At 38.7% G+C, this 19,704-nt stretch overlaps 1 protein-coding gene across 1 annotated transcript; it reads right to left on the reverse strand.

Moving 5' to 3' along the window:
- Window positions 1–9,772: 9,772 nt before the first annotated feature.
- On the reverse strand, window positions 9,773–11,665 carry LOC131069493 (probable LRR receptor-like serine/threonine-protein kinase RKF3). Its single transcript, XM_058004952.2, has one exon. The coding sequence runs from the start codon at window positions 11,663–11,665 to the stop codon at window positions 9,773–9,775; it is 1,893 nt and encodes a 630-aa protein (XP_057860935.2).
- Between the last annotated feature and the right edge of the window lie 8,039 nt (window positions 11,666–19,704).

Here is a 19,704-nt window from a genome sequence, read left to right on the forward strand (position 1 = left end):
ACAATCACAAGGTCATTCCCCGCAACTTCAAGGTTGGTGACCTAGTCCTCAAAGAAAATCCAAGAAATCAGCAAGATCGAGAAAAGAAAGGGAAATTTGAACCTAACTGGTTGGGTCCCTATGTTATCATATTAGTCTATGGATCAGGTGCCTATCAGCTAACAAATTCTAAAGGAGATGTGCTCGATGAACCAACTAACAACATCCATCTAAAGAGGTACTACACTTAAGTGGCCTAGTGCACGGAAAAAGCTAAAATAAGCAAAAAAATCAAAAAATCCAGAAAAAGAAAAAACATAAAGTACAAATAAAAACAAATGGTGAAAACCTGGTGAACAGGTGCTCTTGTGAAAGAATGGCTCCTTCGTCTATATCAATCCCATTTTATCCATACAAACACTATCGGCCATCGCCCAACACTTAGCAAAAATCCATTCAGGACATACTTAGCGTAGTCACTATCCTGATTTATCTATATATATCCTCTTACCACATCCCACCATGGCTTGGAAATCACTGTACATGATCATATCAAGAGGTACACTCAGCTAGGGGCATTTAACTTGTTCAAAAAATTGCAAACATTCGAGACATCACAACTATTGCAAAACTTAGACACATAACATCCAACAAACAAAACTACGCTTCATCACAAAAACCAAAACAAAACAATTCACAAAAATACCAAGGATGGATGATTTTCTGAAGTACTAAATGTGGCATTCTTGCATAAAAATCTTAACTATTTTTGCATTTTGAACTTTTTCAAATTTGGATTTTCTTTCTTATCTCACGAAATGCTTCAAAGCTAGAGATCAAGGGGAACTTCCAATATTTTCTTAGTTTTTTGTCTGGGAGGCGATCACTTGTACTGTGTGAATACATGCCTCAAGACGTGATACATCGAATATCACTGAAGGCCTGATTCCACTTCACACATACAAATGATTTAATCTTGTATGTTTACGTAATACGCACTCAGGTCGTCCTGGTTCAATTATACCTTGACGCTTATGCTATCTTGCAAAATAAAAAATCATGTAAATTTTTCTCAGGTCATTATGGTTCAATTATACCATTATGTTTGTATAAATTTTCAACATATCCTAAACAAATCAATGCTTAATGATGATATCTACAAAGAAAGCAAACGAATGGCTATATCGAATGGCAAATACAGAATGAGGGATGCTCCAAAAACATTAGTTGCATATCATTTTACAATTAGTTGCATATCATTTAAACATGTTTGCATATCATTTTAACATCATTGCATATCATTTTACATTTAGTTGCAAATCAAATCATCTATGTCATTTTAAGATACATCACACCGCATCTCCAATCATACATCTCATTTTCAAGATACATCTTAGAGCATATAAAAACATACATCCTGCATCATACATTATATCATCTATTTAAAGCATTGCATCACATAAACAAAATAACCCAAATAAATGCATCCATATAAACACCCCACATGATCAACAAAAATGGTGCCATAGATATATATCTCAAAAATGATCCAAATGTACAAAATGTGTCAAACACTGTGTCCAGTACAAAGAATCCAATGCTCAAAAATACAATGGAGACCATGTCTGTCAAGTATGACTATCCCCTGACGGAGATGGTCTCGCTCCAGATGTCCCTGCTCCTGGATCTCCAGGAGGGTCTTGTCTCGGTGGCCCCGTAACACCTCGGCTCTCAGATCGCGACCCAGTATCTCGAGATCGACTAGATCTCAACTGTGCAAAGCTCTGTACTCGGCGATCCCTGGGTACTGCAACCTCATAGTGCCGCCGATAATACTCTGCCTCCTAGGCTCTCAATGCCAGCTCTCTCAGGGTGTCTCTCATCGGACCACCCGCCGCTGCTCTCTGCATACTCGACACCACCTCCTCCGCTCGTCCCCTCTGCTCTATCTCAGTGTCCCGCTCAGTGGTCAACTGAGAAATATGCCGCTGATAGGTCAAAATCTGTGCCTGCAGCTGCTGAACAGTCACCTGTAGGGTCCAGATCTGAGCATCCTCAATGTGACCCGAGATCCGAACCCATTAGTGGTACCTGTGCTGGAGGAACCCCTCCCACTCGGCCTGTCCTCGGTGCTGGAGGTGGGAGTACATCCATCTTCCTCCTCTGCGCTGGTCGCATAGCCTCCTCTGTACCACCCACTGCAGCTAACACCTCCCCCACTCTCCCCTCTCCACCGGCTCCGATAGCCAATCCACCTCTCCCCCTATCTATCCTCGCCTATCTCACCGCTCTATCCACATCTCTATCCCCTCTCCTCCCTCTATCTCCCCGCCTCCCTCTGGCTCCTCTCCCTCATCCTCCTCCTCCATCCTCCCCATCATCTTCGTCGTCTCCCCCGTCTCCCTCCTCCTCATCCGAATCAAAGGCTGGCCTCATCTCCTCAAGATCAGATATCCTGGCCACCGCCCGCGCAACAAACAATCGAGCAAACTCATCCGTCATGCCCGCATCCTGAATCTCAGGGGCATAATCCCATATCTGCCCTGCCAACCCCACAAACTCCTCCACCGCCACTGCACTATCAATGGTCGGCCCCCAATCAGCCACATCCTGCCACCGCTGTGCATATAGACACGCTCCCTGTGGAATACCCTGCTGGCGCCCGAACTGCCTCAAAACTCGGGTCACCACAACCCTCTCAATCACAAACAGGGTCCTCCCGATCAGATGTCCGGTCATGAAAACAAAGGGCATCTCCAGCCCATCCTCAGCCCACACCTCACATCCTATATACGGTTGCCATGTGACTGTATCAATGTCATCAAGTACCCTCCTCCAGTGCTCTAGTTTGCCCAGCTTGCGCTGGACAACTAGACCCCTGTATCCGTAGGCATATGCTGCTCCTACGGGCCTGTCCCTGTCTGCTAGTGGCCTCGCTGCTGGAATATGCTCCCAGCACCATACTTGTAATAAAGTCACGCCAGCTGACAAACTGCTATAACCAAGGTATACTACCTCATGTAGACCCTTGTATAAATGGGCCAGCATAGCTGACCCCCATGAAAACCTCCGTCCCTGTGTAACCATCTCCTCCAACACCAGCCCCCATCCCACCGAGAATCCCTTTGACCTGCGATCAAGACAAAGGAATCCACCAATGAACCCTGCTAGTACGGATGGCAGCGGTGCATAATCTAGGTCCAAAAACTCCTGCCATGGAATCTCATAGCCGCAGACTATATCATCCTGGAAAATGCGGCGCAGTGCCTCGGTCCCACCCTCCTCCGACTGCTCATATGGTAGTAATGCCCCTACTACAGGGATGCATAGAATCCGGTAACAGTCCTCTGGTGTGACTGTCATCTCTCCAGTGGCAAAATGGAAGGTGTTCGTATCACTGTGCCACCTCTTCGCAAGTGCTGTCAATAGCCCCTGGTTCACAGTGAACCGAGGCATATTTAAGAGGGAAGTCAACCCACATCTCTCGATAATATCGAGATTAGCCTGCGACAACCGCGGTATCAATGTCCACAGTTTGGGAAATCTCTCCCGCGACTGCACCACACCCAATCACTCCTGTCAACAAGCAAAACAAATCCAATATCAGTTTCCACATCAAAACAAAGATATCAAAATCAAACTCACATCAACAACATGAAACAATTTGCTCATCTATATCAAAGTTCAAAATCCTATCATTTCATATCAACTTGTAAAACAACTCAAGTTCTCAAAAACCATATCAAAACTTGTAACACAACTCAAGTCTCCACAAATCACATAAACTTGTAAAAAAACTCAAGTTTCCCACCCATATCAGCTTGTAAAACAACTCAAGTTTCCAACCCATATCAGCTTGTAACACAAATCAAGCTTCACACATTGAACTTGAAACAGAACATGCAAATAAATCATATTTTGATCAACACAACACATTGATATCTATACATCACTTGGAATATCGCAAATCAAAACAAGTTATACCGACACTCATATTGGACAAATCCATAAAATCATGACAGACAGGCACGACAAATTTACAAATCGGCTCATCTCGCAAAAATTTTCCAGATGCGCTAAAACAGACTCCCCCTGTGCTAAAACTCTCCCACGCGCTAGGTTGTTTTTCCTACGCGCTAATCTATTTACCCTATGTGCTAGATTGACTCTACGCGCTAAATCTTTCCCCCCATGCGCCACCTAACCTACCCTACCCACGTGCTAATCTACACTTCCTAGGCGCTACCCGTTTGACCCTATGCACTAGGTTAACCCTACGCGCTAAACCCCCTTACCTATGCGAACCCCTGCGATCCCTATGCACTAGGTCTACCCTACGCGCTAACTTGTTGACCTGACGCGCTACCCGACGGTTGCCATGCGCTATTCTACACATATGCACTAACCTATATTTCCTATGCGCTATCCTATCTATTTCGGATGCGACCCCTAATATTTGACTAGATGCGCTACTTTAAACTTCGTATGTGCTAATCTATTCCCTAGACGCACTAAACCGTTAAACCCAAACTTTTAAAATCAAAAAATGACTAAAAACGACAAAATGAAAAGTCAAAAGGGGGTCAATAATGTTGACTTACTGGTGGTCCATGCGCTGCAGGTCCCTGGTACCTCCGAATGCGCTCGAAACAGTGTCTATGATATGGAATAGGCATTTTCTCTGCAAACCAAATTCTCTTTCTCCAAAGTCAACAAAGCACAAATGAATCTAATTCAAGCCCTTTTCCCCTTTTATAGGAGGAAAATGAAATTAGGGTTGGCCGAATGGACCTGTAATATGGTTGCGGTCTTCCCTATACCATAACATTTGTAACTTATCAGGAGATGAATCAATTTGCACACATTTCACATACCCAAAATCATACATATCATACGCAACTCATCAAATTAAATCAAAAAAATTTCAAAATATTGATTCATCTCCCGAGGGGGCATCACCATCAACTATCGAATCTGGGGCATCACACATCAAATCAAATCTGGGGCACAACTTGTAAATCGAAAGAACGACACAAAAATTGCATTTGATCATAAATCACAAAAACACATCATTTTCTTTGAAATAACATGTGCACACACGTCACTTCAAAGAGAGGCAAAATGTAGACGTATAAAAATGACCATATTCCTAAATGAATATTTTATGTTCATTTCTCTATTTGATTAAATCCAATTTAATTAAATTACCCACATTCCTCTATTTAATTAAGTAAATTACTCAATTTATTTAAATTAAATTCACTATACCCATTTAATGAATAAATCATTTTATTCAATAAAACCCCCCTATCCACTTTTAATTCAAATTTAATTAAATAGTTATCCTAAAATTGAATAAATCAAATTTATTTAATTTCCCCAAATTACAGCCAAATTGAATTAAAATTCTTTATTTCAATTAAATCCTATTATCCCTCCATCCACTTGCAAAATCCCAAACCCCTTTTTAATCCCTTCTAGAATCTTCTAATCACTTCTAATTAACCTAACCCCTCCTCTAAACTTTGTCACATCCCTAAGCAAAGGGAAGTCACTTCTCAAAACCTCAAAGTCTTTGATAACCATTAAAGGCTTTCAACCTTCAACCACTTAATTCCTCAAAGTCTTTGATAACCATTAAAGGCTTTCAACCTTCAACCACTTAATCCCCCAAAGTCTCCAATAACTATTAATGGTTAACTCAAACCCTCTTACATGGTTAAAACATTTGTTTTGACTCAACCTTTACCCAACCCAAAGGTCTCATCAGGCCTTTAATGCTTTGACCATGATTATCTCTTAATCATTTGCACAAAGGTTTATCCTTGGATTAACTTTTAATCTAGTGGGTAATCCTAACTTAAGCTTGACCCTTATCTCTAGATGACCATAAGGTCTTCTCAGGCATTTAATGTCTCCAACCCCTTCTCTCAACCCAATCTTATGTTGACACTTGTCACCATTTCATTGGTGCAAATTGCAAACATGGATCCCCAACTTTCAAACTCATCCCTTGATTAACTCTTTCAATCCTGACCATCCATTACCCTATTTTTGCTATAAATAGACCTCTCATTCCTCCCTTTTTACATATAGAGAATCCTCCAAATTTGTAGTATCACACTTATGCTCAAATACATTCAAGCTTTCTCATATCATTTTATGCTCATCATTTAGCCTCTCTTTAGAATAGAAATTAGTCTAAATATGCATGTTTAGAATACTTTCTTTATCATATAGCTCAATCATAGACTAAATATATCATGTTAGGATAGTATTCATACTAACCTTGTCATCTTATCATCTAGTTTATTGCATTTCTAGAATCATACATAGCTTAACATACCTTTCATTCTAAAATCTATCAAAACATCCCTCGTTCTTGCATTTGCCATCCCTAAACCATTTTGCTCAGTGATCTGAGAGCAAAAACATTGGTTTGAGGGACATTGTGAGATAGAGAACCATGGGACCCACCTTGGGAAGCTGAGTAATACTTCATTACTCCATAGCTTGCACCAAGAAGTCCTGTGTGTGTGTGTGGATTAGTATTTAGCAATATTTTCACATATTGAGTTTTATCAACCCACTTTTCCCGCATACAGTTGGTATAATATTTCTAAGTGTTTAGTGAACAACAAATACAAGCAAATGGAGCAACACCGTTTCTTCACATCACATGAACAAGGGCAATTCGAATTTGAATTTCATTCAAGGGCTTCATCAACTACAAATTGTAGATGCAAAAAGCATTAACAATATAGAAACAAATCATCGTATAATTTAAAATATTTACTAAGAATTAAAGCAAGATGCAATACCTATTATTTGGCTCAAGAGTTTTGTTTGGGTGCTTGTGGATTGAATAAATCACTATACAATACTTGTGGAAAGATTGGGTAGTAGTTATTGGTAGCCAAAGCAACAGTGAGGCCTTCATTAAATTAATGCATTCAATAAATTAATGCATTTAGTTTCCTAATTGGCTAGACAAAGCATTGAAATGGAATGTTGTGCCATTCATTTCTTTAATTTCTTGAGCCAAACATTCAAGATAGAATGTTGTGTCATGCATTTCCTAATTTTTCTGAACTGATCATTACAAACTCTACAATAATGAAATTGAGTGACACAATAGTAATAACCACTTCAGAAAAATTAGGAAATGATCAGTTCCTTCACCCTTTTAGCTTGAGCTAACTAAATATACATTTAGCTCAATTTAATGCTATGATGTTCTAGTATTTAAAGACAAATTATAAGATTATCATCATAGAATCAAGAAATCATTCATTCTAGAGAGAAATCAATAATGTAACATTTTTATTTGGTGCAAAAAAAAAAGAGTAAAGAATCTACATAGTTAGGAATTTTCTTATTGTTTTTCATATTTTTTAATTTTCAAGATTGATTTAGGAAAAATCTTTTTGTTTCATGATGACAATTCATTAAGTATTTTTAAAAAGTATCTAGACATTTAGGATGAGCAAAGTAAAAGGTTGCATTAGGTAAAATTATACAACAAACAACAACTAGTTATTGATTTAAGTTCAAGGCTCATGTATAGATATATAACTGTGAATGTGCTTGACTTGTAAACCTATCTTTTGATAGAATAAAAATATATGATTTTCATATGACTCAATGACAAAGAGACTATTTATGATTTAACATGATATAGATTCTAAAATATCATCTATTTGATCTTTATTAGTCATTGAACTAAGTATCATCATCCATCTCATTCAATTTCTAAATTGCAAATATCAATTGCTATTATAAATTACATCTCACTTAACCTATGCTAATTATATTTATTTTGATATGTTTATCTAATTGATTGAAAATACCTATAAAGAAAATCTATTTTAATATATAATTATTATCAACATATTTAAAAGCATAAAATTCAGCTAATCATGCTAAAGTGACTAAAAAAAACTAATTGTCACTAAAATTATTATTTTACATTACATAAAAAAAATCATGAAAATCAAACTAATTATCACAAAAAATTGTTAAAAATTCAAAAGTATTCATCTTGTCAAACTTATGGAAGACATTTAAAATCTACTCCATGTCATATCTATTCTGTTTTTTAAACTTCTATCGAATGATATTTCTTATTTCTCTTCCTCAACATGTCTTGCGGTTGAGATTCTCAAAGAGACATTAACAAGAATAAAGAGAGGGGTGGCTTTATGCTCTATGAACTTGGAAAGAAAGCAATTAACTTAGCTTTCTTTTTGTTCTTTAAAATCATTAAATACTTTGTAGATGGGCTTATTCTAGTGCACTATTTTGCTTTTATATTGGCAAATTCAAAGAATAGCTAAATTCAAAAGGTGGGGATAGTGTTCTTTTGGAAGAATGTGTTAGTCAAGTTTTTCATATATATTTATTACCTTATTTTGATTGCTAGGTCTATTTAAGGATTAAAATGGCATTTTTTAATCTTTGAAGACTTTTGTCAATATGTCGATGTACGAGTTAATATCAATAAGACTAAGATCATAGTTATCAATATAAAGAAAAATAATTGGTTCAACACTTATTTTGAAGAAAGCATTCTAGAAGAAATAAAGAAATATAAATACCATGAGATTTACTTCAATAAAAAGATTAGTTAGAAAAGTTGCAAAAGGAAGAGAACTTTGGGAGAGTGGAGAGTGATTTTTACTCTTCAAAATAGATGTAGAGATAGAGCATAACCAAAATTACTAATACATAAATAGAGTCTAGATAGTTTTAAATGCCTATGGATATGAAATATGGGATAGCAATATTTTAGAAACCAAATGAATGTAGATAGTGGGAATCCAAAAATCTGTGATCAAAATCATCTTAAATTTAAAGACTTTAGTCCCTAATAAGACTCTTTTAATTGAAACAAATACAAATCTTATTGATGACATTGGTAGGTTGCATATTTTGAGATATTTAAAAAAAAATGAGTAGATGAAGGCAAATTGTTGGTCTAATGTTTTGTTTGGAGATGTCTAAGAGTGAAAGAAAAAAGTTACAGATGAGGCAAAATTGTAGGTGGATGAGCAAATGACACATTTTATTCTAATAATGACAAAAAAGTAAATATATGTGTTGTAGATAAGCTATGCAAATAATATATTTGTTGTAAATAGGTTACACAAGTCAACATGAGAAAAGATATGAGAGAGAATAAATATTACCTCGAAGAATTTAACTCCTCTTCAACCCATCAACAAAAATGTCTATTTAGCTGTCAATATTCCTTAAAATGCAAAGATTTTCATTGTGAAATTGAAGACTAATTCACATCATCTTCGATGTAAAATATATAGATGGATAAGGTCAAAAGAAATTTGAGAAGAGAATATGAATGTATCTTTTAATTCAATTGAAATAAAACTTATAATAATATTTAGAATGGACAAACCAAAGAATACTTAATATAATGACAAAACCGTCGCTGTAGTCACCTAAATGATTGAGAACTTCAAAACTTTCACAAATATATATATGATTAAAGATGGTTGAAAAAGTGAAATTAAAAATCATTATTTGACCCTTTTAAGAAAGGGGAGATTTACAATTCCATAGACCTTCTTTCCCTTATGCGTTAAAATTTTTCTATTCCTATCAGGATACTCGGACGGGATCGAAGTCATAGCAAGATTCTGACCCATCATCACACCACTTTTATCCCGCTCAACAGGTGGAATACAGTCGTTTCAAAGCTTCCAACCCCACTCGCCTACGATTCCAAGATCGAATCTTTGCCCAGGCACTGTAGTGGGGCCTCTCCCCCAACTGTTCATACTGAGAAATCACGGGAGCCTGAAGATGAGCTGGAATTGGACAAAAAGAGGCCATCGGCAGTATCGGAAGACATAAGCCATGTAAAGTCGCCTCTGTTATTCAAGGAAGACTCCAGGTCCACCTCCATGCTCTGCAGTGCACAAATCATGTTTGGCGAAGGACTCTCCATGCCTTCCAGAATGAGGAGCACCTCGCCGATCGAAGGCCTACATCCAACTCTCGGGTGGGCGCACTGCAGCGCCAGCAACAACACCTTCTCCATATCCTGCTTGCAACCGGAATCCCGAATCCTCTCGTCTATTATTTCGCTAGATTTCCCATTCTGACTCATGTCCACCACCCAGTCAGAAACGAGGATGTGCTCAAGCCGATTAGTGCTGGAGTCGAAAGCCCGACGACCCGTCAAGAGCTCGAGCACAACGATACCAAAGCTAAAGACGTCGCTCTTGTCGTTAAGGTAGCCGTAGAGCGCGTACTCGGGAGCCACGTAGCCCATCGTACCAACGGTGCGCGTAGTGTAGTGCGTCTTGCCTGCCGTCTTGAACTTGGCCATCCCGAAATCCGCCACGAGAGGGCTCAGCTCCTCGTCCAGCAGAACGTTCGCCGCCTTCACGTCCCTGTGAAGAATCGCCGGCTTCGCATCTTCGTGCAGGTAAGCGAGCCCCCTCGCTATTCCCACAAAGATCTTAAACCGCTGCGGCCATGTCAGACATGGCTTCGTGGAGCTAAAGAAATATTCCGCTAGGCTTCCGTTCTCCATCAAGTCGTAGACCAGAACCTGCTCTATCACTTGGGCGATGATCCCCACGCTGTAGCCTTTCAGAGGCAACAAGTTCCGGTGCTTAGCGCTACTAATGACCTGGACCTCGTGGCTGAACTCCTCTTCTGCTCTCTGCTTCAAGTCCTTAAATCTCTTCACAGCTAATCGCCTTCCGTCTGCCAGAGTGCCTCTGTAGACCTTACCGAAGCCCCCCTCCCCGATCAGATTCGACTCCGAGAAATTCTCCGTGGCTTCTTTTATCTCCGGCATGTTGAAGAAAATCAAACCGGTGCTCTCGCTGAGGATCTCATACCTCCGGATCAGCTTCCTCTGTTGGCTTTCCTTCCCGCTGCGCAGCCTTCGGAGGTACCAAAAAACGGTGGCCAACACAAGAATGAGCACCGCCAGGGAAGGAACGAGCGTCATGATAAGCGTCTTGTTAACCGCGTTGGGAGCCGCTCTGTTATGCCTTCGAGGCGGAGGACCCAAGGCGGTTGCCACAGCAGACAAATTGTCGACGCTAAGAATACAAAAAGCGGCGTCAGGGCCGAGGGCGTCGTAGCAGTTGATGCCTCCTCCCACGTAAGTTAGCACGAATTCGGGGCACTTGGACTTCCCCTTGATGGGGATTTGATTCAAGGAACAGACCGCCATGCCCATCGCCCTCACGCAGTTCCTGCACTCGAAATCGCCTGGCCCCCCTGCCTTACAGTCTTGCCGCAGGGCAGACACGTTGACCGCCTTCTCGAAGCTGTGAAAATCCGTAATATTGTTGCAGGAGGAAGAACCGCTTAGGAAGCTATGGACCCCCAGCCCACAAGTTGCGAGGAGTTCGGAGTCGACCCCGCGATCTATGAGCTGCTCGCTGAATTCATCGACGCAGGATTTGGCTGTACGGTTGTCGGGTAATAGGAAAGAACGATTGTTGTGCATCCAGGAGTACTGCAGGATTTTGATCAAGTCGGCGATGCCTTCGCAGCAATGATATTTGTGAATTGAGCATCGCTCATACATCGCTGGATACGCATCCAGTTCCCCGGTGATATTCAGTGGGCATGCAGCTGCCACCGCGGGCAGTACACCCGCGAACAAAATTAGAGCTACCACTAGCATACCCGTCCGCTCCATCGTGTTGTCGATTCTAAAATGTACGTTTATATCGGAGTTATCAGACTAAGTAAACATTATATTCTTCGACAATCAAACAGTGTCTACCAAATAAGTGGTTGGTGAACTTTTTGACCATTGAAGTATTACGTGTGGATATCGCCCGTGGACTTGGAAAATTAGGGCAAAAAGACACGACAACCTGTCACATGAAGAACATGAGGAGAGCAAGAACACGGTTAGGCTAAATGAAAAAGCAGGTGGGCTAAGTTGCATTCAGCGACGTGCGATTCCTTCCTTCCTTCCTTTCTCGAGTCTTCCACGTCTCAGAAAATTAAAAGCTTGGTTGCCAATATTGATTTTTCATGACCGTGATATGAGATTCCTAGTCACTTTTATAATATTAGGATATAGTATTCATTATTTCACTTAGAAAAATTATTTTACTGGCAATTGTATCTTGGTGTGCAATGGGTATGCCGAAGAGGTGTGGTAAGTAAAAAATGGTTTTTTTTTTTTTTTTTCTTTCTTTTTTGCATAAATTTGAGTAGTATGTGAGGTCAATTGGTAGGCCATGATGTTGTTTGTCCAACAAAGGTCTCAATGGAGAAGTGACAACTTCAATTTAACTATGTATCAACATACAAGGATTCAATCATAACCAAAACAAAACCTCTAAATTGAGAACATAATCAGGTTTCATTACCAACAGGCTCATGTTATGTTGTAGCAAGAGATAGAGACGGAGATAGAGATGGGGAATAGAAGAGGAAGATGGAGAGAATGAGAGAGATGAAGAGAGAGAGAGAGAAAGGAATAGATAGAGATGGAAGAGAAAAATAAATTGAGGGAGTGGGAGAGGGAGAGGGAGGGAGAGATAAAAAGGTAAAAGTAGAGATGGGAAGTGATATATAGAGATAAAGAGGGATATAGTGGTAGAGAGATAGAGATAACTTAGAGATAGATATAAAGGGATCGATGAAAGAAGTGATAGGGAGAGATACAGATTCAGAGGAAAAGAGATATAGATATAGAGGTCTAAAAAGAGGGAGGAAGAGAGAGAGGGGGAGAGAGCTGGATGGATAGAGGGAGGCATGTCTAGAGATATAGGGGATCCATACCGACATGGAAATGCAAGGGGATAAGGTCCTGCGCCTTATTTGGTAGAGCCTATGTCGACGGCCCCTACTATTCTAAGGTGATCAATCTTTGTACATAAAAAGGTAACATGCTCTTGAAAACTCTATTGGTTACGACAACACTTGAAGATATAGAGAGATGAAGAAATAGGTAGAGATGAAGATAGAGCAAGAGAGGAAGATGGAAAAAATATAGAGAGAGATGGAGGTAGAGGGAGAGATAAAGATATAAAGATAGAGGGATAGAGAGGGGGAGATAAAGAGGAAGAGATTTTGATATCTATAAAGGAAGAGAGAGAGAGAGAGAGAGAGAGAGAGAGAGAGAGAGAGAGAGAGAGAGAGAGAGAGAGAGAGAGAGAGAGAGAGAGAGAGAGAGATGGACAAATAGAGAGAACTAGAGATAAATAGAGATGGGGAAAGGGTGAGAGGAATAGGGAGAGATAGAGGGAGAGATACATATATTGGAACAAAATGAGAGAGATATAGAGATATACATGAAGAGAAAGGGAGAGAGAGAGAGAGGTAGAGATAAAGAGATAGAAGGGAATAAGGGAGGGAGAGGTGGGGAGAAATAGATAGAGAGAGAGAGGGGGGGGGAGAGAAATGTATGAAGAGAGAGAGAGAGAGAGAGAGAGAGAGAGAGAGAGAGAGAGAGAGAGAGAGAGAGAGGTGACAAATACAATTAATAGAGAGAAAGGTTTAGGCTTTAGAGAGAGGGAGAGAGATAGAGAGGTGGAAAGATAGAGATGATAGAGAAAGGGAGGGAGAAACAAGGTGTGTATATACATTAAAGAGAGTAGAAGTAGAAAGATATAAAAAGAGGGAGTGATATGGAGAGAGGGAGAAATAAGATCTAGAAAGAGGGAGTGAGGGATATATATGGATAAAAAGAGAGTGAGATAGGGATAAAAAGGGGAGAGAGAGAGTAGATATAAATTGTAAAATATAAAGGGGGTGAGAGAGAGGGAGAGATGGAAGGAGAAAGAAAGGAGGAGAGGAAAAAATATAGATAGAAAGAGGGTGACAATAAGAGAGGGGGAGATATAGAGATACAAAGATAAAGATATAGAGGTGTGTGCAAAAAGTTGAATCCACTTTTTGGCCAAAAAGTGAAGTGTTTTTCCTGATTTCCAGATTTTGCCACATTTGACCTAAAAATCTGAAGCACTTAGAGATTGAATTTTGAAATGTCACTAATATGAAATGTAGCACTCAAAGTTTATTTTTCAAATGTGTAATTTATCTTAATACCTAGATAATAAAAATTGGATTTCGAAAGGAATTTCTAAAAAACACTATTTAAAAATGCTTGTTTCAGGACCATACCATGCACCTGTATGACCACCACTTCTTGATGCAAATAAATACTTTCTTCAAACCCTTTTGGGAAAAAAATTGTAAGACATTGAAGATTGATGAAGATAATTTTTGAAAAAAAAATTATTAGTTTTCTATTGACTGTAATTGTTGTTTTAAAAACCCCTTTGTGTACGACCACCATAATTTGACCTAAACTTATCATTTTTTTATTTTTATTTTATTTTTGAAAATAATTCTATGTATAATTGATGTCATACGATTTATTTTTCAAAAAAAGTAAAAAAAAAGTTATTAAATAAATAAGAAAAGTTGATATTTCAAGTTGATGGACCAAATTTAAAACAAATTAATTAAAAAATAGAAAAAAAATCAAATCTTAAAAAAAAAAATGTATTTGGAATCTACACAATGCAATCTCTAGTGGGTTTTAATTTCATTTGATAATTCTATAAAAATGGGCATCAAACATTTGCCAGAATTCAACATTTTGTTACTCACATAGTCCAACCTTGAACTTCCAAGCCCAAGGCTTAGGTTTGGGCATTCGAGGCCTTACTTGACCTCAAGGCACATGGGGGGGCGGGGGCGGGGCTGGGGGTGGTGTGTAGTTTTCAATTTTTTTAAATAACAGGGCCCTGCTATGTTTTTCTATCTTTATTTTTAAATAAAGGGGCCTCATTTTTAGAACAAAGGCCCATTATTTTCTAAATGGAGGCATGTTTAAAAAATAGTTGTTACTATCATTTTTATTTTAAAAAATGATATAATCCAATGATATGACAACTTCTCATTGTAATCCATATTGCTAACAAAGAATAATTCATTACTTGTAGTAATTTTCAAGTTAAATATACCAATTGTGGGAATTTTGAGGTTGAATTTACATATTGTGGGAATTTTGAAGTTGAATTCACATATTGTTAGACTTTTGAAGTTTGATTCACTTATTATAAAAATCGGATCAAAACAATGTTAAAAGAGACAGAGGAAGGTCATTACCCCTAAGGAAGTTTAAGCACATAGAGAGGAGGCAAAACAACAAAGAGACAAAAGAGTAAATATCAGATAATAAGGTGAAAACATTCAAGAGACCGTGATGAATGTTATCATTGTAGATAATACAAATGCCAAAGAGGTCAATATAGAAGATGACGTGATTATAGAAACAAATCCAAGAGTGTCTTCAGATCAAGCTTTCGATGTCATGCAAAATGTTACTATTGGTGCAAATCCTGATATGCCACCAAATCTATATAACTATATTGATATTCAAATTGAATATTTCAAAGAAGCTGGTTATTCATTGGATGACATAAATTATATTCCTAAAGAGAAAGAAACAAAATTTGAACCTCTAGGTCAGGCGGGTAGGGGTGGTGCCATACGTGATCATAAGGGAAATTTTGTTTTGGCCTATGTGACCATCTTGGGCACACAAATGTTGAGTTTTGAGGTGGAAACTATTTACTACGAGCTCATAATATTAGTGAAAGAGGGTACAATCCAACCATAATAGAAGTTTTTGAGAAAAACTATCCTCCTTCTCAAGAATGAAGCTATTCCAAACTAGAAGTTTAAAGACCTTGTGGCGAAGTGTAAGTACCTCATTCAAAGAATCAACCACGTCAGATTGTGTCACATTAAAAGAGAAGGCACAAATTTGTGGATAGGATAGCCTCTTTAGGACCATTTTCCAAGAATTTTTAAAAAATTTGGGTGAATATCTATGATATTTTGGATTTAGTTCGTGCAGCATTCTTTGAGGATATAAAGTTTAATGATGGGGTATAATTCAAAAACTACCTTTTTCATTTTCATCACTGCCCTTTTGGCTAGTCATTTTCTACTTTGGTGGTAAACATCCTTTTCAAGTAGTGGTCTCACTTTCCCCTTTTTTCTAGCAAGTGTTGTTGTGCTCAAATAGCTAGTTTTTGCAATACCAACCTGGTTTTTCCTCTAAAGACTACAAATCAACTTCTTAACTGGGACAAGCCACCTATATAATTTCTAATTAGGTGATGGCTTTGCCTAATGGCATTAATGGTTATTATAGAGTCCCCTTCCAAATGAATTTTTTGAGCTCCAATTTCTTTGCCCAACTCTAATCCCCTAAGAGCAGCTCTAAATTATTTTATATTTTTAGTTGTGTCGCCAATGACTTCAGATTTTTCTGCAATCACATTTTCAGGCTCGTTGCATGCCACACACCCTATTTTGCTAGGACCTGGGTTGCCTTTTAAGGAACCGTTGAAATTGATCTTGACCCAATCAGCCTCGGAGGCACACCACTTGGCATTCTTCTGATGCTCTGAGGATTGGTTGGTCTTGTTATCTCCCACTATTGTAGGAATGACAAGTCATTTAAATAACTTAATCATCTCCTCATCTCAATTTGAATAGGTATTTCCTTTTATAGATTTATTTCTAGAAGTCGAATTTGCCAGTTTAACAATCAAGGTTTCCATTTTCTTTATTAGGATTTCTATTGGAATCAATTGTTCCTTGAAGATCCTTCTATTGTGTTCCTTCCAAAATTCCCAAATGACTAAGGTTGGTATAACTTTCCAAAGGCTTCCAAATAGTCCCTTTTTGTGCCATTTTGGCCACATGCCAAACCACTCTTTCAATCTCTATGGATATGAAACCTATAGATTCAGCTTGGTAGTGAAAAGTTCCCAACAAGCTTTATATAAGCACACGTGAGAAGGAGGTGATCTGCATTTTCATCATTTTTCTTATATAGAGAACATCTCCCCGGACTACGAATTCCAAGCATAGCTAGTCTATCCTGAGTGAGAATCTTGTTTTGTATGGCCATACATGAGAACACTCCAGCTTTGGGTAAGAAATACTTACCCCATAAGAGATCCTTTGGCCATTGTTTTTCGTCCATCATAGCCTCCCTCAATTTGTAACCTATTTTGACCTTATATTGCCCATCAGTAGTGTAATGTGGGACAAAGTGAATGATGGAGAGATCAAGAGGAAAGCTTTTCTTCCCTCCAAGGAGAGATGAAAGTTTCACTATGGATTTCCCTTCAATCACCTCACACACATTACATTTAAAAGAGGGGGGTGGAATGAACACTAGATCCAATCTCTAGGGAGAGAGATTGAATACTAAATGAATTGATAATGAGGTAGAAATGACAAGCTGGCCCCTCTTTTAGAATGGAAAATGATTGAATTATGTGTTTTGAGACCAAGTGTAAAAGTAACAAAGAATTGATTATGACTTGAAATAGAAGTGTGGGATGAAGCTCTGCACCTAGATCTAGTTATAATATGTCGAGACAAAGTTGCCCTACGAATTTGAGGAAAACTTGTCGAGACCATGTTGAAAGTGCACACGGTCCTCCGAAAAATCCACGAAATGAAAAGCATTTTTTGTGCCTCTGTAAATGGAGTCTAGATCTGCAAATACAGTTGTGCACCTACAACCTACACACAGAAAATAGAGGAAAAGGGGTTGGGATTGGGGGTTTGCTTTCATGTCAAACCCTAGTTTTGGAATTAACCAAATGATTTGAAAGAAAGTACTTGCAAGTAAATGTAAATGAAAGATTGAAATGTAATTCACCTCAAGGGAGGTTGTGATAGAAATGTAGGTAGATTTTCTTGTGTGGAATTGAATGTTGAAAGGAATATCCTCTTCAATGGTTGAATCCTTGACTTGAATGCAACACCTAGCCTTTAAGGGAGACTTGAGAATGCTCAATGCTTGAAAGGAATGCTTGAATGCGCAATCTCATGTATTCAAACTTATGCCAATTTTCACCTTCTTTGCAAATAGGAGGGAAAATGCAACTTATATATTTGTCAATTAGGGTTAATAGGCTTATTTTTCGTTATAGGCCGACACAAGGGAAGTTTTCTCGCTTTAAGTGGAAAGTTCAATGCATAGTTTGAAAGGAGGGGCCCTAGGATAGGGCAGGGATAGGGGTGCCACACCCTTGTCCAGCCCTTAACTCAAGACAGGAAGCAGGTTTAGGCAGTGTGGAGTGTGAAAAAAGTACAGTTTTGAGGATTGAGCAAGTCTCAGGTCTCCAATCAGGCTTGGGGATTCAATTCACTGATGTGAAGACCCTAATGTGGTCAAAAATTGCAAGGGTCACAATTTTATGACACTACATTTAGCCCCCACTTTAGTGGGAGTATAAGCATACACCAATACTATCGGTAAAGTACAAGGAAACAAGATTGAAAGACTTATACCACATCAAGGAGGCAAGATACACCAATCCCCTAGTGGACTTAGGATCTTACAACTTCGATTGAAAAAGTAAAAGGGAAGATCAAGAAGGGAAGAACCATGACTACAAGTAGCAAGGTTCCCCTCACTATGAGTCATGAAAAGCAAGGATACCAAAAATTACAAAGCAAAGCCCAATTCACTAAGTAAATTTTAGTATCAAGAAGGAAAATATGAGCAGAGTGTATGCCCCACATTAAAGCAATTATGCACTCCTTATCAGGAGTGATTTCTTTAAGGTAGGATACACCCAAGAGAAAAAGAGTGAGAGGGAGCACATTATCGCAAGGATTTAGCCCCCAATCGAGGAATAAACCCAAGGATAATGAACACAAAACACGAGGTAGTTTCATTTTCCTCGGGGTCAGTATACTATATGATAGCTCATATATATCATATGTAGATATGTGCATAGAATAATCGTCATTCCCAAAAGGAAGGAAATTGCCATAGAAGAGAGGGAATAGAAATGTCTTTTTGAGTCAACATGAGAGAGACCAAAAGAGATCTCAATTCTTTGCATCATCCTCAAGTAGACGTTAAGGGGAAAATAGAAGAACATGGATACACATAGAATAATAATCACAAAAGAGCAAGAGAGGGGAAAGGGAGAAGATATATGGTACTAATGTTGCTAATCTAGCACGACACCCACCTCTCGATCTTGTTGATCACCATTTTGGGAAGGAGGGAAACACGCCAGAGGAGAGACATCGAGCACACAACAGATGGAGCTATCACAAGATCCAAACAAGGACTATGCTCATGTGGTAAGTCACTTTGTTCATTTCTAGGAGCTAGGATTAAAGCTTTTGAAAATTCTACAAATAAATTTTTGTCCACATCAACATAATCATAGTCACTATTAGAAGCATTAGGAGTTGTATTGCCATCATGAATAATATTTTCACCTATTTCCTCATCAAGATTTATAGAAAGAGGAGCTGGCACATGAATAGAAGTAAAACCATCACATGTTTTTTGCAATTTATGATTTGGAGATTTAGGTTGAACATCTTTCTTGGGAGAAAAGGGAATCATGTCAACTGGTGGAGTTCTAGGAGATTGAATATTTTGAGGAACAACTTTACAAGCTTGAACACGACGTCTTCGTCAGTGTTCTCTCGCACAATAATTTTGTCGAGTCTTAGTGGAAGGCTAGGAAGAAGGAGGAACATTTGTTGCAAGAGGGATATTCTCCTCTTTGATAGTTGAAGGTTTAGGCTGAGGTCTTTTAGGTTGGACAAGAGGAGAGGCAGGCCTCTTTTCTCTATAAGAAGAAGGAGGTGGAAGTACACAATATAAAGGAGGAATATTAGGTGTAGGAAGGAGACCAAGTCCATCATGAA

This window comes from Cryptomeria japonica, chromosome 3, assembly GCF_030272615.1.
Source record: "Cryptomeria japonica chromosome 3, Sugi_1.0, whole genome shotgun sequence".
Classification (NCBI taxonomy): Eukaryota; Viridiplantae; Streptophyta; class Pinopsida; order Cupressales; family Cupressaceae; genus Cryptomeria; species Cryptomeria japonica.

Excerpts from the sequence above, each read along its gene's own strand:
- LOC131069493 (XM_058004952.2), bottom strand. The coding sequence starts at position 11,665 with ATGGAGCGGACGGGTATGCTAGTGGTAGCTCTAATTTTGTTCGCGGGT.